Below are 24,339 nucleotides of genomic sequence, written 5' to 3'. Positions count from 1 at the left end.
GTGCTTACGGGAGAGAGACAGAGATAGAAAGTGAGACATCTCCCCCAAGAGGGTGATGGCTGTGCCATTTCTTCTCCTCTTGGGATTTTTGGGGCACACATACACATGCTCCCACTGTGATTTTCAAGTTGCAGATCTGACACCTGAACCACGGTCAGTGTGGGGTCTGGCATTTGAACCATGGTGTGAGTCCAGCACCTTAACCACCTGCTGGCCCCCAAGGTGGGACCTTTCAGAGGTGATTAGGTTGGACTAATGCTGCTATCAGTGGAATCAGTTAGTTATCACTGGAGTGAGTTCCTGATAAAGGATGAGTTCAGCCTGATTTCCTTTCTCTGTCTTGCGTGCTTACTTTCCCTGTTGCCATGTTATAACGCATCAAGAAGACCCTCGTTAGATGGCAAGCAGATGTTGGTGCCATATTCTTGGACTTTCTAGCCTCCAGAAATAGGAGTTGAATAAAATTCTGTTGTTTTTAATTTATCCAGTCTGTGGTACTCTATTATAGTAGCAGCAAAGAGACTATGACATAGCTCTACTTCAAACTATAATTATATTCAATCACTATTTCATGCTTTTACGCCTCTGCCATTCAGAACCAAGTCAACTTCATCAATCCCCAGGAATGAGTATTGAAATAGCCTCACATCTAGTCTTCTCTCTTCTGCATTTGCCCCATTCAGTCTCTTTCCCACACAGTAGAGAGATGTGGGATCACGAGACTCTTGGTTCTTCTAGGAATGAAGGTCAAAGTTCCCTTTCGTCTGGTGCTTTTCCCCTTCCCTTTTTACCTCTCTGACCTTATTTACTACTGTCACTTCTTTGCTCTCCACATACCCCATACTGGTCCATTGTTCCTATAACACACAGACAAGGTCTAGTCTCAGGACTTTTGTACTTGCTGTATCTTCTACCAGCAACACCCTTCCGTCAGGTAATTACTTGCCTAGCCCTTTTACCTCCTTTATGTCTTTTATAGTTAAGCATCATCTTCCGGGAGAGGCCTTATCTTGCAGCCTATCTGAAACTACTGCAACCTCCATCTCCCTGCTTCTTAGATTGTCCCAGGTACATGTTCACAACGTAACCCAAAGCAAGCTTATTGTTTTCTCCCACAAACCTACATCTCTAATATAAATGGCTTACTTAATTCTCAAGCCAGAAACCTAATCATCATCCTTCTTCTCTCTCTCATACTAGGCTCACCTCTAATAAACGCTGAGTCTTCATAATTCTTTCTCCTAAATAAGGAGTTTTCTATTTTTTTTTTTTTTGAAATTTTTGAACTTTTATGTTGACTTTTTTTTTTTTTTTTGAGAGATTTTAGCTATAATGTATGTGTGCTCACCAGAGAGACAGAGAAACAGAAAGCTTAAAACTCACGCCGGGCGCGTGTGCGTGCGTGTCCAGGATCCCGAGAGGAGAATGGAGGAGAAGGGATTGCGGCGTGACCATCCCTCCTCGGGGGTGAGTTCTCGCTTTCTGTCTCTATGTCTCTGTCTGTCTGGCGAGCGCACACGCCCTATAGTGAAAACCTCTCCAAAAAAAAAAATTGAGCTTTGGGTAATAGTCTTGCTTATATATTAGATATTTTATGGTAAACCTTCACCTGATATTAAGCTGAAAGAATGTTGTTTGTGGCCTGTACTTAGCTGCATTTAAATAAGCGTAAATTTTTGAAAACTTAATTAAGAGTACTGACTTTTAAGTGAGAAGTAAGCAGTAGAAGATAGTGAGAATAGAGCAACATAGAGTGAGAACATCCTCATTTTTTTCTAGTATGACAAGTATATAGTCAGTGAATAAAAACAAATTTTGTGGAGTTCTTAATTTTTTTTCAGTTTGGATCATTTAATTGAGGCCAAGAAATCTGTTTGCTGCCATAAATCTATTTAATAGGTACTTATGAATACTTTTTTTTTTTTTGAGAGATTTTTGCTGTAGGGTGCGTGCGCTCGCCAGACAGACAGGAAGAGACAGAGAGACAGAAAGTGAGAAATCTCCCCCATGGGGGATGGCCACGCCGCAATCCCTTCTCCTCCATTCTCCTCTCGGGATCTTGGGCACGCATGCACACGTGCGTCAGTTTTTTTTTAAGCCACCGGGTCAAAGACTTGAACTGCGGTCGACTACTTGGGAGTCCAACGAAATAGCCATTACTCTAACTGCTGGTCCCCTGAGTGCTTTCTTTATCCAAGGGACAGTGCCTTTAATGATACAATCCAAGGTTACCTGTGTGTTAGGAATAAAGGGGTGAGGAATAGGAGGAGGAAACCAAAACCAAGAAATGGTTCCTGACATTAACTAGCTTATAGCATACTGCTCTCATTTCAATTCTGGATGCTATACCCTGGTCAGAAAAATGTTGCCTTAGATATTATATATTATATATACATCTATCTATCTATCTATCTATCTATCTATCTATCTATCTATCTATAAAGAGGTTTTTGCTATGTGACATGTGTGCCTGCCAGAGAGACAGAGAGACAGAAGGTGAGAAATCACCCCCTGGGGCGATGGCTACACTACAGTCCCTTCTCCTCCATTCTCCTCTCGGGATCTTGGGCACACATGCACACGCATCCGGCATGAGTTTAAGCCACCGGGTCTGGAACTTGAGCTGCAGCCGACTACATGGGAGTCCAGTGACATAGCCATCACACCAACTGCTAGTCCTAGAATATTATATTTTTAATATAATATTAAACAACTTTATTTGGGATATAACTGATATGCAATAAACTGGATGTATTTTTATTTCAGTTTTTAATTTTTAATTAATTAATTAGTTAATTTACATTAATTCACTGAGCATTGTCACAGCATACAAAATGTGATTTCCCATCCAAAATATTCTTCATAGTGACTTAATCATACATGCTATTGTCAATAATTTTCCATTTCTAGTTTCATATATATGTGTGTATATATATATGTATATATATTTTTCCCGCTATTTCTCACGTTCTGCCATTTCCCACCCTCCTCTCACACTATCTCTGGTGTCTACAGTTGTTTTCTATTCCTTTTTTTCCCCATGTTTTATTGAGTCACAAACTTTCTTAAATAATCTAACGACTTTCAATAGCAAGTTCAACTGGTATATACATATGTATAAATACATGTCTGACTTTAGGCGTGAAGCTCTGAGTAGAATGAATATACTATAAGGTAGCACCTAGCTGATAATAGCTATATAGCTTACTACAGTCATTAAATAGGTATATTTTAATATATTTTTTAATTCCAAGAAAGCAGTTTTAGCTTTAATAATTCAAAGAAATGCTAAGGAACTTTGCTTAAAACTTAAAGCCAGGAAACAGGTTAGGATTCTGTTCAAATAGTAGTACATGAACCTATCCACAGCTCGAGACAGGACAAAAATCCTTAAAATCAGAATACAAGTCCTAGAAGAAAATCAGCAATGTTTTAGTCAAAAGTCATAAAATGTTATTTCACCAGTTCAGTCTCATGTACTTCATCTATCTTCTATTGTGGTTTGATCTTCCCAATTGAATTCTGGGATATAATATTCAACTCCAGACTTGTCCCTATGATTAAGTTGTCCATTTTCTTAGTTTTTGACCTCTTATTTCTGTGTGTCTGTATTTAATTTTCCTGGTATAGCACTCCCTTCAGAACTTCTTAGAGATCTGGTCTGGTGTTGGTAAATTCTTTCAGGTTTTGTTTATCTGAGAATGTTCTTTTCTTCCCATATGAAAGATAATCTTGCTGGATACAGTATTCTTGGTTGAAATTGCTTTTTCCTTAACTTTGAATATATTTTCCCATTCTTTCCTCACTCACATTGTTTCTGATGAGAGGTCCACTGTTAGCCTGATGGGATATCCTTTGTAGGTAACTTGATTTTTCTCTCTTGCCAGTCTTAGTATTTTGTCTTTGTGGTTTTGGTCAGTCTGGCTATAATGTGTCTTAGAGAAGGTCTTCTTAGATTGATTCTATTTGGGGTCCATTGTATTTCTTGGGACTGGATCTTTGAGTGCCTCTCTTGGTTTGGAAAGTTTTCTTGCAGGATTTCATGGAATCGATTATCAATGCCCTTATGAGTCTCTTCACCTTCTGGAATGCCAATTATCTGGATGTTTGGACATTTGATGTTATCTAGTATTTCTCGTATATTCTCATTTTTGGGGGCAGTGTTTTTAGTCTTCATGGTGGATTTTTCTAGGCCAGTGATTCTACTATATCTGAAATAAGATTTTCTATATGATCTAATCTGCTTTTAATACTTTCAAGGGAGGTTTTTGACTTCCTGTATTATAGCCTTCATCTCTAATAGATCCATTTGATTCTTTTTTATAGTGTGTATTTTCTCTTTTATTTTATTATTTTTTTGGGAGAAGTTTTTGCTATAGGGCGTGTGCGCCCCCAGAAAGACAGAGACAGAGAAATAGAAAGTGAGAAATCACTCCCCAGGGGGGATGGCCACACCACAGTCCCTTCTCCTCCATTCTCCTCTTGGGATCTTGGGCACGCACGCACACGCACCTGGTGTGAGTTTAAGCCACCGGGTCCGGAACTCGAACTGCGGTCAAATACATGGGAGTTCAGCAACATAGCCATTACGCTAACTGCTGGTCCCCTATTTCTTCTTTTAGATCTTGCAAGAACTTCCTCACCTCCTGGAATTCGTCAGCTCCTTTCTCCTGCCTCTGCTGCAGTTCATTGTCTCTCTTCTCTTCCATCTCTGTTAGCTTTGTCACTATGAATATTCTAAATTTTTTATCTGACATATCCAATGAGTTTCATTGTATACTGTTTAAGCATGAAGAGGAGTTATTCTTTTCCCTGGGAGGAGAGGTATTTTCTCGCTTTCCGATATTTCTTGTGACCTTGCAGTGATTTCTAGTCATCTGACGGATAGTACTTTTCTTCCTAATTCTTGAAGTTCAATCTGAGCATTCAGAGGTGTGTAGGAGGAGGTGATCTACAATCTCTCTCCTGTCCTGTTTTTACTCCTTGTGTATCAGATTCAGTGGGAATAGAGGAATATTCTGACCCTAGTCAGATGTTTGGATCCTGTTCTCTTGGACCTGTCTGGACACTTTTGTACATAGAGGCTGATCAGCTAATGAATAAAAATAAAGAAAAAAAGGAAAAGAATTAGAAAAGAGGAAAGAAGATAAAAAAATAAAAGAATAAAAAGGTGATAAAAATCCTCAGATTTTAATTTTAAAAAGCAAAAAATGAAAGCAGTATTTCACATCTCATGTTTGATATCCATCTCAGGATGGACTTAGGTTTGTGCCTTTCCTAAATGGAATGGGAAAAGACACAAATTTGCACAATAAAGGAGGGGCTTGAGAGCCCAGAGAATACTTTACCTTAAAAAAAAAAAACAAACAAATAAAAGACACAAGGAGACACAGAGATACAGAAAGACGGAGAGAAATGAATGTGGGATCCAAATGCCCCACTACCGCACCACTGGCTGGCCCCTTTTGTTTTTCATTTTAATTGCCAGACAGTGTGTGCCCTTAAAAGAGAGAAAGAGAGAAAACTCCCAGTGGGATGTGGTCATGCCATACTCCCCTCTTTTCTAAATCTCCATCCTGTTAGGATTTGGGGCATGTATCCATACATACCTGGTGTGTTTTTCAAGCTACTGAGGTTGGGACTTGGACCATAGTTGGCCATGTGGTATCCAGCTTTCTATGCATAATACTGGACCACAGTGCTGTAGGGCCACCGCCCAAAATTTCAAGATTTGTCATTGATGTTTCAGATATTTGCATCTTTATAGCAGTAATACATTGTATCCTACATTCTATCTTGTCAATAGAATGAAGAATTTGGCATAAAGGTCAGTCAGATTGGGTAGCCAAAGGGATTTATTTCCACATTATATCTGAAATTCAAATGTTAGTTGATGAAACAGATACACTAGCAGGATTTCTTATTTGATTGTGAATATGGAAAACAAAATATAAATAAGGAAATATTTCTGTACTGTAACTTGTCAATTTTTTGGAGCCACCAGCTGGTGTGGTGGTTAAGGCAATAGACTCCCACATGGCTGACTGCTATTTGGGTCCTGGACCTGGCAGATTGCTTTCTCGCTTTCCCTCTCTCTTTCTGTCTGGTGAGCACACATGCTCTATATAGCAAATTAAAAATAAATAAATAAAATGAAATAATTCTTTTAAAAAATAGAGTTTTTCAGGGTAAAAAAATACACGAAATGCTTTTGTGTTTGTCTCTACATAGATGTATAGTATTATGACTATAATGTCTGTGCCAGAAAACACCTTCTGGCAATTTGGAAGTAGAGTGTAACTAAAATACAGGTCTAACTTGTTAATCTACTGTTAAAGGCTGAAAATTATTTTAATTGCTCTTTTTCTTACTAGTCTTTTAGAAAAATATGATAGGTGAGCTTGTTCTGATGTGGTAATTTTATGTTTATTGTCTCTTATGGTGTTGAAGTAATAAAATACTGTGGAAGTGCAAAGTATGGTTATCTTTCATTGTCATCTTATGTCCTATTAGAGTGTATGAGTGGGATTTTAACACTACTTATGTGTGTGTGTGGGTGTGTGTGTATGTATATAAAGTTTTATTTATAATAGAGAGCATGTGTGTGCATGTGTGAGAGAGAGAAGGCGGGGAAAGAGAAGAGCACTTTTGACAGAGTGTTATTACTCTGTGATCCCCTGTCCTTGTGCCTGGTTTGTTTTCAAGTCAACCCAGGGATCCAAACCATCAGTTGGCCAAAAGTCTTCCAGCACTGCAGTTCAATTTGCTACCCATTGATGGTGCCACGAGGCTTGTCATATATATTTGTTTTTATGATTGTTTCCATATTTGAAATTAAATGGAGAAGTTTAACATAAGAAACTTTGATACTGCTAAAATTGCTTTGCAGGTTATTTACCAAAAGCATAACCTTAGAAGAAAATCCATCTCAGTTAGACATTATCTATTTATTTTTTAAAGATTTTTGTTTTAGAGCAAGTATGCTCACTGGCAAGACAGACACAGAAAGTGAGAAATCACCCCCCAGGGGTATGGCTACACTGCAGTCCCTTCTCCGTTCTCCTCTTGGAATCTTGGGCACTCATGCACATGTGCCTGGTATGATTTTTAAGTTGTCGAGTCTGAGACTTGAACCTTGGTCTGCCACATGAGAGACCAGCGCTTCAACCACTATACCCACCTGCTGGCCCCTAGACGTTATCTTCTCATGTATATTCATTTTCACTGAGTAGATTCCTTGTCTTTTCATGGAAATATATCTTGAGAAACAGCCTTATGGCATCAACTGCTATATTTCCAATATGTAAAAAAAGTCTTCTAGAACATTTTTTTAAATTAAAAGTCACATGTTACTTGCCAGAGAGAGATCGGGGAGGGGGGAGGGTGGGTGGACAGGAGAAAGAACCCCCCACAATGGGATGTGGTCATGCTGCAGTCTCTTCTCCTTTCTCTCTCCATCCTGTTGTTCATTCATGTGCACGGGCCCAGTCTGGTTTTCAAGCCTCCAAAGCTGGGACTTGAACCATGCCATCAACCATGTGGGATCTGGCCCTTAACCACCAGACCACAGGACTGGTGCAGAAAAAGTAATTTGTTTACTCTGTTGCTCTAGTAGAAACTTATGGTTAAGACGTAGTTAAGTGTTCTTTTGTCACTTTAAAGTACAGGATGTAAGAAGAAATATTTATGAATATAAAACCTATCTCGAATTTATAAGAAGAATGTATTTTAAAACCTGAAATTTTGGATGTTGGCCCTATATAAATTTCTTTCTTTTTTTGAAAAGAATTACTTAATTTTATTTATTTATTGTTATTTTTTAGCTTGACCTGAGAGAGAGAGAGAGAAAGTGAGAAAGTAAGCTGCCAGATTTGGTACTTGAACCATGATCAGCCTTGTGGGGGTCCAGTGCTTTAACCACTATACTACCTGATGACCCAACCTATACAAATTTCTAACTGTCTTTCTTAGACACTTACCCAAACTTCTTCAAAGAGTAGTCTGTTTTTTGTTTTTGTTTTTGTTTTTAGGTTTTTGCCATATGGTGCATATGCTTCCCTGAGAGAAAGAGAGAGAGAGAAAGAATAGGAAAGTGAGAAATCACCCCCCAGAGGGGATGGCCACGCTGTAATCCTTTCTCTTCCGTTCTCTTCTTGGGTCTTTAGGCATGCACAAATATACACCTTTTGTGTGTGTGTCTGTGTGTATGTCTTTTATATGATCAGTTATTTAATTAGGTTCTTGGCAAAAAATTTAGAACACCAATTTGTGAGGATAAACTCCATTTGTAAGGGCAAACACGGGTCGCAGGTAGCCCTGGGGCTGAGGAACAGCTTTGATTTTTGGTAAAATTTGCGAATCCACAGCTTTCCTATCAATCTTGCGCTGCTCTGAAATCTTGTATCTCTCCTTCTCTGTGTTGAAGATCTCCCTTCCTGGTGTCTGGGCTTCCGCAGTTTCTTTTTCTTGAAGTAAGCATTGGTAAGGTGCTTTGGGATTTTTATTTTGCTAATATCAATTTTCGTGGAGGTGGCAATGACAGATTTCTGGTGTGTTCTACGCAGTGGAACTCGATTGAGAACCAGCGGTCCAGTTATAAGGAGCAAGCCACTGCTCAGCTGCTCCAGGAAAACCACTTTCTTGCCTCTGGCGTCCAGTGAGGATGATCAGAATGGTCCTGGGAGTGATGCTGGCTCGCAGCTTTCTCACATGCTGACTGAAGGTTTTTTGCTGAGGCTCAACAGCTTTCAAGGCACATCTTCAGTAGGATAATACCTAGGCATTTTGCGCAGTTTAACCACCCAGGTAACACCATTCTTGTCTCCACCGACTGGTTTTGTGACATTCACAAGAACCTTCTCCTTTTTCTTTCGATCCTGGATTTAGCGGCTGAGTATTTCCTCTTGTACATGGCCTTCCTGGAATACATGGCAGACGGGGAGTATCTGCTGATGCCCCAGAGTAGGACGGGGTTTCAGCTGCAATGGGGCTTCCCCTTCTTGGGCTTTTTGGCCTTGGGGTCACCCTTTTTAACCTTGGCACTGGCATCAGCCTTCTTGGCTTCAGGTTTCTTCTCCTTAGTATCCTGCTTTGCCGTTTTTTCACCTGCCATTTTGTATAGTGAGAAAGAGCCACCCTTTGTGTTTTTCAAGCTGCTGAGTCTGGGACTCAAACTATGAAGGTGTCTTTGTGGGATCCAGTGCCTTACCCACCACACTACCTGCTGGCCCCTCTTCTCAAGATTTTTAATTTCATCAGATACTCTTATCATCTTGAAACAATTTCTTCTAGAGCCTTCTGAGCTGTTCTAATCTGGATTGGTGACCTTTGTGTCTGTCATATAGCTCTCATCTTACAATTTCTCTTCGTTTCATCCAGAACATTCCTTTGACCTTTCCTATGTATTGATTCCTTCATTCCTTATGCCCTATAATTTTTATTTCTTGATTTTTATATCATTGTTTTAGTGTAGTACAAACTATAGAAAGTTAATGATAAAGGGTATGTGGGAGATGCATATATATATATACACACACACACACACACACATATATATATATATATATGGTTTTTTTTTTTTTTTTTTTTTTAGTTTTGCTATTGAGCATGTATACTTGCCAGAGAGAGAGGGAGAGTGAAAAATCATCAACCGCACTCCACCACCACCACCAGAGGTGATGTCCATGCCTCAAATCCCTTCTTCTCTAGTCTCTTCTCAGGACTTTAAGCACTCACACATACAATTGATTTTTCAAACCACAAGGTCTGTACTTGAACTACACAGTTAGCCATGTGAGATCCAGCTGCTTTAACTTCCACGCCATTTGCTGATTTTCTAACTTTTTAAAACCTTATTTATGATAAAGTGTACACACAATTAGAAAAATGCATAAAAAAATACTCGATTTAGAGAAGATCTCCTTAACCATCACTCAGGTTAGAAAACAGCATGTTGGACCTATCTATGCCATATATACCTACATGGCTGGGTTAGGGCATATGGGAGGTCCCGGTTGGATTCTCTGCATTCAATAAAAGTGAGCCAGCTATGAGGCTTAGGCAGGAGGTTGGTGACATTATGAGACCTTATTAAAAAAGAAACAAAGAGGGCTAGCCAGTAGTGGGGTGGTTAAGGAGGCTGGATCCCATGGCCAACTGTGGTGGGCAGCTGTGCATGTGTGGTTAAAATCCCAAAAGGAGGGAAAAATGGAGAAGGGATTGCAGCATGATGATCTCCCATGGAGGGTGTTTTTCACTTTTCCTTTCTTTCGCTGTCTCTGTTTCTCTTTGTGAACTCACACACCTTCTAGCAAATTAAAAATGAATTAATGAATTACAGATAAGTGAATGAAACAATAAATGCTCGCACATTGTTAGTAATTTTCTTAATATAACTCTCCAAAAGGTAACCACTTTTATAGTAGTCACTGCTTTGCTTTATTTTATAGTTTTCCCATCTAAGCAGGTATCCCTAAATACCATATATAATTTTGTCTGATGTTGAACTTTGTGAATTAGAATCCCTTTGTATGTGTTCTTTAAATCTGGCTTATTTCTGGTAACACTATTTTGAAGCTATATCCATGTTTTATTAAATGTCAGTACTGTTATTTATTGCCTTTCTTTTGCTATGTGTATTCCATTGTAAGAGTATGCCACAATTTACTCCTCTACTTTAGATGGATATTTGAGGTTTTTTTTCCTAGTTTGGGGGGTATTGCTAATGTTACTTATGCACCTTCTTGTGTGTGCCTTCTGGTTAAACTTGTATACTCATTTCTCTTGAGCAATGCTATCTAATAGGAATATAATGTGAGCCACATATGTAATTTAAAGATTTCTAATAGTTACATTTAGAAAAATATGAGGGTCCAGCTTAGTGGCATAGTCAGTAGCAGACTAAACTGCAGTGCTGAAAGTTACATAGTTGATTATGGGTTCAGATACCTGAGTTAACCTGAAAACATTCTGGATGTGGGTATCCAGGGTCCTGAAGATCTGGAGGGCTGGGAGAGGGGACTGTGGCATGACAAGACCCTGTTGAGGGTGCCCCTCTCCGTTTTGTGCCTATCTGCATAGTCTCTATCATGAATAAAAATAAATAAACTTAAAAGTAAGTAAAAAAAAAAAGACAAAACAGTGTTACTTTTAATAATATGTTTAACCCAATGAGTCTGATCTTTTCAGCATGTAATCAATATAAAAATTGAGTTGTTTGACTTTTTTAAAGTAATACATTTTTGAAATCTGATATATATTTTATACTTTCAGTTTAGTGGAACTAAATTTCAGGTGTTCAATAGCTATATGTGGTGAGGTTTTAGTAAGTTAGACTGCCTGGTCCTAAAGGAGATATGTGTATTATTATATCCATGATTCCTCTGAAATTGAATAGAATATTTTATGTGTACATATATTTGATAAGGTCAAGAGGATTCGGTGGCTTTCCATAGATTTCCAGAACATCCAAAAAAGTTTAAGAACCACTGCTTTGTGGGTTGAGAAAAGTTTACACAGTCCAACAAATAAGGGTTTTTTGTTTTGTTTTGTTTTATGTCTGGGTTTGAGTAATAGTTCTAGTGAAATATTATTAGTTAAATATGGTCCTTCTGGACATTTGTTCAACATTTGAGAACTTTTCTTTTAAAGGTTCAGGAGCAAGTACATCCCACTCTCTCAGCCAACGAAGAGTCTCTCTATTACATTGAAGAGCTGATTTTTCAGCTGCTTAATAAATTGTGCATGGCCCAACCACGGACTGTTCAAGATGTGGAGGTAAAAATTATTTTCTTACTTCAAAAAGTCACTGAACCAGTGTACAAATTAATTTTTTTATCTTTAAATTACTGGGGAAAACAAAATTTTTGGAATTATGTGTGATATATATGATCAGGTAATTTTTTTTTTTTTTGGGAGAGATTTTCACTATAGGGCGCGTGCGCTCGCCAGACAGACAGAGAGAGACATAGAGACAGAAAGCGAGAAATCACCCCCCAGGGGGGATGGTCACGCCGCAGTCCCTTCTCCTCTATTCTCCTCTCGGGATCTTGGGCACGCACGCACATGCGCCCGGCGTGAGTTTTAAGCCACCGGGTCCGGGACACGAACCGCGGTCGACTACGTGGGAGTCCAGCGACATAGCCATTACGCTAACTGCTGGTTCCCAATGATCAGGTAATTTTTGACAAAGATATGACAAGTCATTGAGGAAAGTTTTTTTAGCAAAAAATAAAAAAAGTAGAAGAACTGGATAAATTCATGAGAAAAACCCCTTAAAACCTATCTCGTACCACAGACAAAAATGAATTCAAGATGGCCTTCGATGTAACAGCTGTTAGTATGGGCCAGCAGGTGGTGTGGTTAAGGTGCTGGATCCCACATGACTGACTGCATGGTTTGAGTTCCTGATCTGGTGATGTGAAAAACACATCAGCCATGTGCGCATACATGCCCAAAATCTCAAGAGGAGAATGAAAGGAAATGCAGCATGGCCATCCCCTCTCTGGGATGATTTCTCACTTTACCTCTCTCTTTGTCTCTGTCTCCCTCTGAAAAAAATTTTCCTCCATGGGAAAAAAATCTAAAACAAAACAAAACAAAACACAAAACCTTAGTTTCTAGAAGAAAATGCCTGAGAACATCTGTGTAATTTGAATTTAGGTAAAAAGTCTTTAGAGAGAACTCAAAACATGGAAAATAAAAGTATGGGACCAACCTATGCCATGATAGTTACATGAGCTGGATCCCACATGGCCAACTAAGCAGTTTGAGTTCAGGACTTGGCAGCTTGTAAAACAAACCAGGTGCCTGTGTGTGTGTGCTCAGAATCCTGAAGGGATGGAGAAATGGAGGAAAGGAGATTGTGGTATAACCATTCCTCATGGAGGGTACTTTCTCAGTTTCCCTCTCTTGTTTAGTCTCCCTGTGGTGAATGCACACTCCCTTGAGCAGACTTTTTTTTTTTTTTTTAAAGAAAGAAGATAAAAGGTGTAAGTCACAGACTAGGTGAAAATATGTGTAATGTGTATTTTTTTTTTCTTGAGAGGTTTTTGCTATAGGATGTGTGTACTCGCCAGAAAGACGGAGACAGAGAGACAGAAAGCGAGAAATCACCCCCTGGGGTGATGGCCATGCTGCAATCCCCTCTCCTCCATTCTCGTCTTGGGATCTTGGGCATGCATGCACACACACCCAGCATGAGTATAAGCCACTGAGTCCGGGACTCGAACCATGGTCGACTACATGGGAGTCCAGCGACATAGCCATTGTGCCAACTGCTGGTTCCTGTAATGTGTATTTTTTAAAAAATAGTCTTGAACAGACACTTCTTAACAGAATGTGCTTCTCAATAAGTATATGAAAAAATGCTGCAACTCTTGATATCTAGGAAATTGAAATTAGCACTATAACGAGATACCACTTTACACTGAAACAGAAAAAAAAATTAAGACTGGTAACAATAAATGGTAAGAATGTAGAGGAACTAGGGTTGGCTCCATAGTGCAGAAGTTAAGCACTGTTAATAGCGTGTCAGATCCCACATGGCCAACTGCAGTTGGAGTCCTAGCCCTGGTGACTAGAAAAATACATCATGTGTGTTTGTGTGTGCATGCACATGCATCCAAAATCCTCATGGGATGGAGAAACGAAGGAAAAAGGATTGCAGTGTGACCATGCCTTTTTGGGGGCTATTTTATTTTTAATTTGTTGTAAGGCATATGTGCTCACTAGAGAGGCTAAAAGGAAGTTAGAAAGCAGCCCCCAGGGAGGATGGCCACACCTCTCTCTTCCATTGTTCTCTCGATTTTGGGCATGCACACACACATGTCCAGGTATTCTCAGGCCACTATGTCAGGACTCGACCCATTCAGTTGGCCTTGTGGGTTCCAGTCTCCTCAGTCACCATGCCACCAACTGGCCCAAGGAGGTGCTTACTCTTTTTCTCTCTCTCACAAGCACATGTACCCTGTTGCAGTTGAAAGGAAGGAAGGAAGGGAGGGATGGACGGAGGGAAGAGAGGAAATCTGCCATAGAAGAAAAGTGTCAGAAAAAGAGAAAAGAATGTAGAACAAGTAGAACTCATACATTGCTAAATTTGTTAAAACTGAAGAATATAATTTTAAAAATAGGAAACCCTGCTAATTTGGAGTTTAATTCAGAGATCAGTAGTTCTTTATTTTATTTATTTATTTATTTATTTATTTATTTATTTATTTATTTATTTATTTATTTATTTATTTATTTATTTATTTATTTATTTATTTATTTATTTATTTATTTATTTATTTATTTATTTATTTATTTATTTTAATTTGACCAGAGAGAGAGAGAGAGAGAGAGAAAGAAAGTGAGAAAGGAAGCCACCAGTCCAGGAGTCAAACTGTGGTTGGCCATATGGGAGTGCCCAGCACCTTAACCACCACACCACCTGCTGGTCCCAGTATTTATTATTCATGCCAATCACTGATTAAGATTAGGTGGTCTGCAGAAGCTGGTTTTTTTCCAAAATTTGTATTTCTGTAGTCATTCTGAGCTCTCTATCTACGTGGTATTCCAAAAGGTACATGATATCTGTTCTTTTGAAATTTTCTGTATTCGAAGTTGTAAAAAATAGCAAAAGGAGAGTGGCTACCTGAAAATTAATGAGTTAACTTGTAACTTTAACTCTAGAACTGTAACTTAAAATCACTGATAGGATATTTCATGTTAGATTTAGTCTCCATATATCCAGGATATTTCATGTTAGATTTAGTCTCCATATATCCAGTATGTTATTGCTTTTTCCTTGTTCTGATTCATATTATGTTTAAAGCTTTTTAAATTTACCTTTCTCCCTCTTTTCCTCTCCCTTTCTCCCTCTTAATTTTTGTCTTTCTGTCCTTCTGTTTGCTAAAGGATACATGTGCTGGCCAGAGAGAGCTAGAGAGAAAGAGGGGGAAAGTGAGAAAGCACCTTCCATGGTGGATGGTCATGCCACAATCTTTTCTGTTTCTCCTTTGGGTAATGCATGTATACACATCCATTATGTTTTTCAAGCTGCTGGATCTGAGACTTGAACCATGCAGTCAGCCATGTGGGATCCAGTCGCCTTAACCACTGTGCTATTGGCCATCCCTACCTTTCCCATGGAAATGATGTGGAAAAATCTTGATAGTCGTGTTGACTTTTTTAGAAAACCAAAACATTCATTTTATAACAGGAATCAGGACATATTAGGCATATTACTATTGCCTGCTAGGACTAAAGGTAGTGATCAAGTTGAATTTTATATGAACTTTGTATTTATAAACACTTTGACTAATATGACAATGGTACTGCTATGATCTGTAACAGGAACGAGTTCAAAAGACCTTTCCTCATCCAATTGATAAGTGGGCTATCGCTGATGCACAATCTGCTATAGAGAAAAGAAAACGAAGAAATCCTCTTTTATTACCTGTGGACAAAATTCATCCTTCACTGAAGGTAATAAAAGATTAAACATTGGGGTAGTTCTTTCTAACAAATAATACTTTATATAATGTTTGTGTATTCAAATAGTATTAAAGTAACACGGTCTGTGTTATTGTGTGTGTGCACTCACGTGTGTGTGTGCCAGTGGCATACATATGTACACATAGACAGGTATACAGTTTGTATTCATGAGTTGCTGTACCCATAGATTCAACCAACTGCAGATGAAAATATTAGGATAAATAAAGTACCTATAATGGTAAAAAATAAAAATTAAAAAATACAGTGTAACAGCTATTTACATGGCATTTACATTGTATTAGGTATTCTAAGTAATCTAGAGGTAACTTAAAGTATACAGGAAGATATGTGTAGGTTATTTGCAAATGGTATGCCATTTTATATAAGGGACTTGAACATCTGTGTATTTTAGTAAACATAGGGAGTCATGGAATAAATTCCTCACAGTTGCAGAGAGACAAATGTTAATATGCACACAAAATAAACCAACTATGATCCAGCTCCATAGCCTAGTGGTTAAGGGAGCCAGATTCCTGGTTTGAATCCTGACCCCAGGGGGAAACCTATCAGGCCATATGCCTGTCTGCCCCCAAATCCAGACAGCATGAAGAAATGGAGAAGGGACTGTGGTATAACCATACCATTGCCAGTTTGCTTTCTCCATCTCACTGTTTATCTCTAGCAAGTGAACATGTCCTCTGGCAATTAAAAAAATAAAAAATGCATAATCTGATAAATGCAGATTGCCTTTGAAATAATATTAAGAGTTAATGATAGTGATAATGCACTGTGGCATCTTGTGGTATCTTCCAATGACTACTACCCCTGTCTGATTCCTTTGTAGTGGGCTATGATGCTAAATCTTGTGTTAATTTAAAAAACATGTAGTATCAAAGGCTACTACCTTAAATTATATTGATATTTTTATATAGTGGGTCATCAAAAGTCATGACGTATTTTTTTCTGTGCAAAAATGTATCATGACTGGCAATAGATGGTGTAATGGTTATGTTGCTGCCCTCCCATGTAGTAATCATGGTTCGAGTCCTGGACCCAATAACTTAAAACTCATGCTGGGCATATGTACATGTGTGCCCAAAATCCTGAGAGGAGAACAGGGAGAACAGAGGAGAAGGGATTGTGGTGTGGTCATTGGGGGTGGGGGGGTGATGATTTCTTGCTTTCTGTCTCACTATCTCTCTCTGTCTCTCTGTTGAGCGCATGTGCTCTATAGCAAAAAACCTCTCTGAGCCAGCAGGTGGTATGGTGGTTCAGGTGCTGGTACTCCTATATGGCCGACCACGGTTCAAGTCCTGGACCTGGTGGCTTGCTTTCTCACTTTGCCTCTCTCTTTCTCTCTCTGATCAAATTAAAATAAATGAACGAATAAATAAAATTAAATAATTATTTAAAAAAATAAATAATGACTTTTCTGTTGACTCAACAAATTGAAAAAAAGGCCAAAGAATATTACCTATCAAGAATATGCTTGATGTACATGAATTTGAAGATCCCCTTGCAGCATTTTTTTTTTTTTTTGGAGACATTTTCACTGTAGGGCGTGTGCGCTCGCCAGACAGACAGAGAGAGACATAGAGACAGAAAGCGAGAAATCACCCCCCCAGGGGGGATGGTCATGCCGCAATCCCTTCTCCTCCATTCTCCTCTCGGGATCTTGGGCATGCACGCACACGCGCCCGGCGTGAGTTTTAAGCCACCGGGTCCGGGACATGAACCGCGGTCGACTATGTGGGAATCCAGCGACATAGCCATTACGCTAACTGCTGGTTCCCCCCTTGCAGCAATTTTAAGGATACCCCTTACCATACACATACACACACACACACACACACACACACACACACACACACACACCCCTACCCATAAAACCAGTATGCCCTCCTGTGATTAGGGTGGGGATACTGATTTTGAAAGCAAGGTCCTCGAAGACAGCAGGTATTTGTCAAATGGGTCTTAGATAATGTATTAAGAGTCTTACAATGAAGTTCAGCCCAAGATTTCTATATTAGAATATTTTTGTTTCATAAAAGGGTGATTGATAAATTAGATAGCTCTTTAAAAAAAATGGCCCCTTATACAGAGAACAAAGGTTTCTTAAAATACTCTGTGGTACCCATAAGTTTAGACATTTAGTTTTTAGAAAGGTCTTTATAAGCAAGAGTGTTAAATAGTAATTTTTAAGTACTTACTAATACTTGACAGTGCCATTTTTTGAAATTAAATTATTTCTTTTTTTCCACAGGAAGTTTTAGGGTACAAAGTAGACTACCCTGTGTCCTTATATATTGTGGCTGTACTAGAATATATCTCAGCTGATATTTTGAAATTGGCTGGTAATTATGTTTTTAACATTCGACATTATGAAATATCACAGCAGGACATTAAAGTGTCAATGTGTGCAGATAAGGTAAGTCTTAAAACTTTAATAATTAAGTTATGTAAACTTAATTTAAAAATAGTGACTATATGCCATTTCTACCTCAATCTTTTCTCATACATGATTATATTAGTGTTTTTTATAATTCCTGGTATTGGAGGACAGAAAAATCCTGACTTTCTAGAGTAATCATGATATTTCCAGGTTTTTAATCTCGTGAAAGGCTGAGGATTTCTTTTTTTTCTATCAAGGATATTGTTACCTCCAGGAAAAACCATCTTAAGAGTTAAATCACTTTAAGAAAAGTAGTTTTGAGTTTTATATATTTAGAAAGAGAATATACAAGGTTCTGCTCAGGTATTTTAAGGATAAGTAATTTTGAAGAACATGTTTTGGTTTTACAGAATAATTTCGTGGAGCACAGGCAGAAAGAAAAAAACCGTAGGACCAAAGTTACTGCCTTTTGATAATTTTTTCTATACATATCTATTTTCTTTCCTGGCTGTAGGCTACTTAAAGGAAGAAATTTAGAGTCTTTTCTTTTTTCTGTTCCTCCTTTTCTTCCCTTCCTACTTTTGCTCCTCTCACTCTCTTTTTTTTCCCCTTTATTGGAGAGAAAGATAGATATTCTTTTTTTTTTTCTTAAGTTATTTACTTATTTCTTCCACAAGAAAGAGAAACAGAAAGAGACACAACACCAACAGGGTCTTTACTCTGTAATTCACCATGCATCTCAGCCAGCCCAGATACCAACACAAGCATGACTGGCATGCTCAAGGAGGTCGTGAGACATGGACCTTTTCTGTATGAATCTGGTCACATTGCTACTGCCCCACCACCTTGTCCCTCTTTTTAAAATTTTAAATGTATTTATTTCTAACATGAGCAGGAGAGAGATAGCACCCCCAACAGAGTCTAGATGTCATGATCTGTCCCCAGCCACCACCCTGATCAGCCACCTTTGGATCATGACACCTACTTGTCATACCTGAGGAGATCTCTGGACTCTTGTGAGATTGTCTTGTAGAGCATCTAATTTTATTACTGCACCACAGCGTAGCCCTTGGGAGACAGGAATTTTTGGCAGTGTTTGCATTGTAGTCCTTCTGCCCAAACCTCCCAACCAGTGAGGATTGTAGTTGGGCACAACCACACCAGGTGTGTTCCATCCATCTAAGAACTGAGCCTGACCTCCCATGTGGCCTGCAATATCCTGGGCAGTGGAGCTTTCTGTATGCCACTGTGACAGGTTATTTTTAAAAATCAGCATTTTCTAAGTAACTTTTAAGAGCCAGCCACTGTCCTGAGTATTGAAGATAAAAACGGAATAAGATAGCAATCTCTGTAGTAGAGGAAATTTTAGTCCAAAATAAAAATATGGCAGGGACCAGCAGATGGCATAATGTTTATGTCACTGGACTGTCATGTAGTCCACCATGGTTTGAGTACTGGACCCAGTGACTTAAACTCATGCTGGGCATGTGTGCAGGTGTGCCCAAGATCCTGAGAGGAGAATGGAGGAGAAGGGATTGCGGTGTGGCTATCCCCCCTGGGTCTCCTCTCAGGATTTTGGGTACACACGCACATGTGCCGAGCGTGAGTTCAAGCCACTGGGTCCAGGTCTTGAACCGTAGTCAACTACATGGCAGTCCAGTGAAGTAACTATTGCACCATCTGCTGGTACCCTGAAAAATAGTTTTTTACTTACATTTTATAGTTAGAATTCCTATTATTTCTATTTTGACTTTCAAAATTATGGTTATAGCCACTCCTTAATAAATAACCTAACTTAAAAAAATATAATTATTTATTTAATTTTATGTATTATTATTATTAAATTTGCTATAGGGGACGTGCATTCACCAGAGAGAAATGGGGGTTGGGAAGAGGAAGAGTGACCAAGCAAACCACCTGCTAGACCCTGTAAATTCTTATTTATTCACTGAGCTATAAACCATTTGTTCATTGTTTATTTAGATGTTTAGATTATCCCAGATTTGGTCAGTGGGAGCTCCAAGTTGAATTCTCTGTCCTTGTCACTCTGAATACTTTTTCTCTTGTTACTTATTTTTAAATTATAAATTGAAAAATTTTAGTTGTATGTATTTTTTAAAGAAATAGTTGTTAAATTTTATTTATTATTTTTTAATCTGACCAGAGACAGATACTGAGAGAACAAGAGAAAGGGAAAGTGAGAAAGCAAGCCACCAGGTCTGGCACTCAAGCCATGGTTGGCCATGTGGGAGTCTAGTACCTCAACCACCATTCCACCTGCAGCTCTTAATTGTATGTATTTATGGAGTACAAAGTGATACTACTATTTATGAATACAATGTAGAATAATTAATTCAAGCTAATTAACATATTTATCACCTCAAATACTTACTATTTTTTGTGGCGAGAACATTTGAAAATTTCTTAGTGATTTCAGAATGTTTCATACATTGTTATTTAATATATTCACCACGCTGTGCAATAGATCTCAAAAAACAAACAAAAAAATCTATGACAAAAACTTACTCCTCCAGTCTAATTAAGACTTTGACCATTGTCTACCATACATCCCAACTTCCAGCCTCTGGAAACCACCATTATACTCTCTGCTTCTTTAGTTTCTACATCTAGTGAGAACATGTGGTCTGTGTCTTTCTAGACCTCTTCCTTTTGATACAGTATGTTCCAGATTCAGCTTATTCTTTACCTGCTGCTCAAGCCCTGGAATTAGTTCTTTCTCTTAAAAAAAAAAAAAAAAGGACCAGCAGATGGTGTAATGGTTATGTTGCTGGACTTCCATATAGTTGACCATGGTTGAGTCCCAGACCTGGTGGCTTAAACTCACGCTGGGTGTGTGTCTATGTGTGCCCAAGTTCACAAGAGGAGAATGGAGGAGAAGGGATAACAGCGGGAGTGATTTCTTGCTTTCTGTCTCTGTCTCTCTCTGTTTTTCTGGCAAGCACAAATACCCTATAGCAAAAACCTCTTAAAAACAAAAACAAACAAAAATAACAGTTCCTTTTTGGTGGAGAATGGTATTTAGAAACAAAGATTTATATACTTTTGGGCTGTCAGTGTTCTGGTCTCTTAGAGGCCAGAGTTAGAGAATATGTATATATGTATATATATGTATGTGTCTATATCATGTATGCACAAATGTATATTTATTTCTCCTCTCTAACCCAAATCCAGTATCACAGGGTTTGTTTTACTTTTTTTTTTAATTTTTAATTTCTGCCAGAGCGCTCATGCACTCACCAGAGAGACAGAGAGATAGAAAGCAAGAAACTACATCCCATGGGGCATGGTCATGCCACAGTCCCTTTGTCATCTCCCTCCTTTTGGGATTTTGGGCATGTGTTTGTTCCTGATGGCACCCAGTGTGTTTCTCAAGCTGTTGGCCCAGGCCTCGAAGTGCACACCTGGCTGTCTGGGTTCTAGCCGTCTTCACCACATCACAGGCTGTCCCATCACACACTTTGTTTTAGCCTTCCCATTTCCATTTTCTAACTCCTTTCTGTGAAAGAGAAGCCTGGTTCCCCATTTTTCTGAATATACTTGATTTGATCCATCCTTTCATATGTAACCAGTCTCTCCCTGCCTCTGCTGTAGACACCTTCCTTTTGTATATGCCTTTCTTACCCAAATTAAGCTCTGACAATCCCATGCAGGGCAGCTACTTTCCCCATTCCCCTCACCTTAAAGAGGGGCTCTGATATACTGTGCTAGGTCACCTTCCCACACAAATGCTCTTTTTGCGCACTCAGGCTCCAACATCTGTACCAACCTGCCCTATCATATGAATATTCTCTTTATCCTGATTGGTCTCCAGCATCAGGCTGTGCAGACACCCTCCTTGTTCTGCTCAGTATTAGACACCCTAAGATGGACCGCCACAGCATTTCTTTATCTCCTACTCTGAAAGAATTCTTGCCTTTGTTTGTTCCCTCTGTCCTCATTCCCTAGTGTCCTTGAATTGAATTGTTGAGAAACTGTAGGTTCATTTTTTTCTATGACTCTTTAAAGGCAGAAGCAGTTAAATTCTAAGAGATTACACAGTTTCAAAAATAGAAGACATGAATCCTTGCAGCATATTGGCAAGTGATTACTTAGTCTCTGGGCATGGCAAACCTGTTCCTCACAAAATTGTTAATTCATATTTGTGAAATTCTAATAAGGTGAAATTTCTTTCTCATACAAAGTTAAAACCGGCTTCTGTATTAACTTTCATTCATTAACTCTATCTCCTGGACTACATTAAGTAAGACTATTTTTCAAAACAAATCAATTCTATTATTTGAAGCATTTTTCCTTGTCATAAGTATTCACATTTTGAGAGGTTTTGTTTTGTTTTTAAGAGTATTTACTTAGGGACCAGCAGTTAGCGTAATGGCTATGTTGCTGGACTCCCATGTAGTCGACCGCGGTTCGCGTCCCAGACCTGGTAGCTTGAGACTCATGCTGGGCACTTGTTCGTGTGTGCCCAAGATCCTGAGAGGAGAATGGAGGAGAAGGGATTGTGTCATGGCCATCCCCCTTGAGGGGTGATTTCTCGCTTTCTGTCTCTCTGTCTCTCTCAGTCTGTCTGGCGAGCACACGCGCCCTATAGCAAAAACCTCCTCCCCCCCCAAAAAAAAGATTATTTATTTATTGCATGAGAGAAGTAGATAGAGGGGCAGAGGGAGAGACAGGCACTCTCAATAGGGTTTTTGGGCTGCAATCTATCACCCAGCTTCAGCCAGTCAAGACCAGCGGCATCTTCCCATGTCTGGAGTGCACATGTAAATTTGCCTATAACACACATAGCTCTCATTGTTTAGTAATTTTTAAAAAATACTTATTTTATTTATTATTATTATTATTTTTTAATTCACCATCGGGGCAGTATGCTCAACAGAAAGAGACAGACAGAGGGAAAGTGAGAAATCAAGCTGTCAGGTCCAGGACTTAAGCCAAGTCATCTACATGAGAGTCTAGTGCTTTAACCACTATGCCACCTGCTGGTCCAGTAATGTTTTAATTATTATTATTACTATTATTATTTTTACTTTTTTTTTTTCAGAGGTTTTTTGCTTTAGGGTGTGTACACTTGCCAGAAAGACAGAAGACAGAGAGACAGAAAGTGAGAAATCACCCCCCTAGGGGGCATGGCTATGCTGTAGTCCCTTCTCCTCCATTCTCCTCTTGGGATCTTGGACACACATGAACATGCACCCGGCATGAGTTTAAGCCACCGGCCCGGGACTCGAACCTCAGTTGACTACATGGGAGTCCAACGACATAGCCATTTTGCCAACTGCTGGTCCCAATGTTTTAATTTTTTAATACTTTGAGGCAATTTTATAAAAGTAAGGAAATTAAATTTACTTGTTATTAATTTATATTTCCCAGGTTTTGATGGACATGTTTGATCAGGATGACATAGGTTTGGTTTCTCTCTGTGAAGAAGAACCTAGTTCTTCAGGTGAATTAAACTACTATGATCTTGTGAGAACTGAAATTGCAGAAGAAAGACAGTATCTTCGGGAACTAAATATGATCATAAAAGTGTTTCGAGAAGCCTTTCTTTCGGACAGAAAGCTGTTTAAACCTTCTGTAAGTATCTTTTTGGGTCTGAAATTCTTTCTACCCTAAGAAGTTAAACAACAGCTTAAAATTATAAATGGTAACTTTATATACTTTATGAGTAATAAAAAACTTTTCTGTATTTATGGGTTTTTAATAAACATGAATTGCTATATAGTAAGTACAGTGACAATGAAATTTAGGCACAAAATTATAAGGGTAGATTTACGGTGGAATGAAATCCTTTTCTGCTGTGTAGTATCTGGGATTTGTGGTCATTTGTTTGGAAATATGATATATGAGCTAGAAAAACTGACCTATGCTTTTTCTCTGTCTTTTGTACTTTAAGACAGAATTTTAACAGTGCAATTTTTTAAAAATCAAAGTTTATGCAGAATGCCACATGAACAAATGAAAGCAGAGTTGCTCTATTTGAAGACAGGATAAGAGTGGGATGGGGATCCAGAGAGCCTTATTCATCTTTTCTTGCCTGTGTAGCTACTAAAGTCAACTCTAAGGCATCTAGATGGATTTTTAAAAATAAAAAAGATTATCTTTCTTTATCATATGATTTATTTTTCCATAGGTATCTGTGTGTTTTGACCCACTTAAAAAATACACAGACTGTAGCTTATCTTGTTCTTCCACTTCCTCTCCAAATAACTGCTGCATGAGTAAATAGAAGTGGTGCTCAGACACAGCTGGCTGAATTCTGAACATTCAGAGCTGATTTAGTTAATCTCATTCTTCCCCCCACCCCCCAAAAAAGAACTTAAATAATAATTTAAGGTGTTTTAGTTGGCTGTCACCGTTTTCCTTTTCTACTATGTTTAGTTTAATAATGATGAAAGTTAATCTCACTGGACATGGTATCTGAAGTGGTCAGCATTTACATGTTTCAGAACACT

General features: G+C 38.6%; 1 protein-coding gene across 2 annotated transcripts in view; it reads left to right on the top strand.

Annotated features, from left to right (window-relative positions):
- The first annotated feature begins 11,595 nt into the window (after nt 1-11,595).
- SOS2 (SOS Ras/Rho guanine nucleotide exchange factor 2) overlaps nt 11,596-24,339 on the top strand; it is an 89,699-nt gene continuing 76,955 nt past the window's right edge. Inside the window, exons 1-4 of one of the 2 annotated variants that reach the window (XM_027776616.1) lie at nt 11,596-11,775; nt 15,334-15,465; nt 17,738-17,902; nt 23,258-23,461. In XM_027776616.1, coding sequence (XP_027632417.1) covers nt 11,743-11,775; nt 15,334-15,465; nt 17,738-17,902; nt 23,258-23,461 — 534 coding nt within the window. In that variant the 5' untranslated portion in view covers nt 11,596-11,742. The remainder of the gene's footprint in view (nt 11,776-15,333; nt 15,466-17,737; nt 17,903-23,257; nt 23,462-24,339) is intronic. The other variant, XM_027776617.1, reaches the window with a different exon arrangement.

Source organism: Tupaia chinensis, unplaced genomic scaffold (assembly GCF_000334495.1).
Source record: "Tupaia chinensis unplaced genomic scaffold, TupChi_1.0 Scaffold000688_1, whole genome shotgun sequence".
Taxonomy (NCBI): Eukaryota; Metazoa; Chordata; class Mammalia; order Scandentia; family Tupaiidae; genus Tupaia; species Tupaia belangeri.
This window is presented reverse-complemented; position numbering and strand designations above follow the sequence as displayed.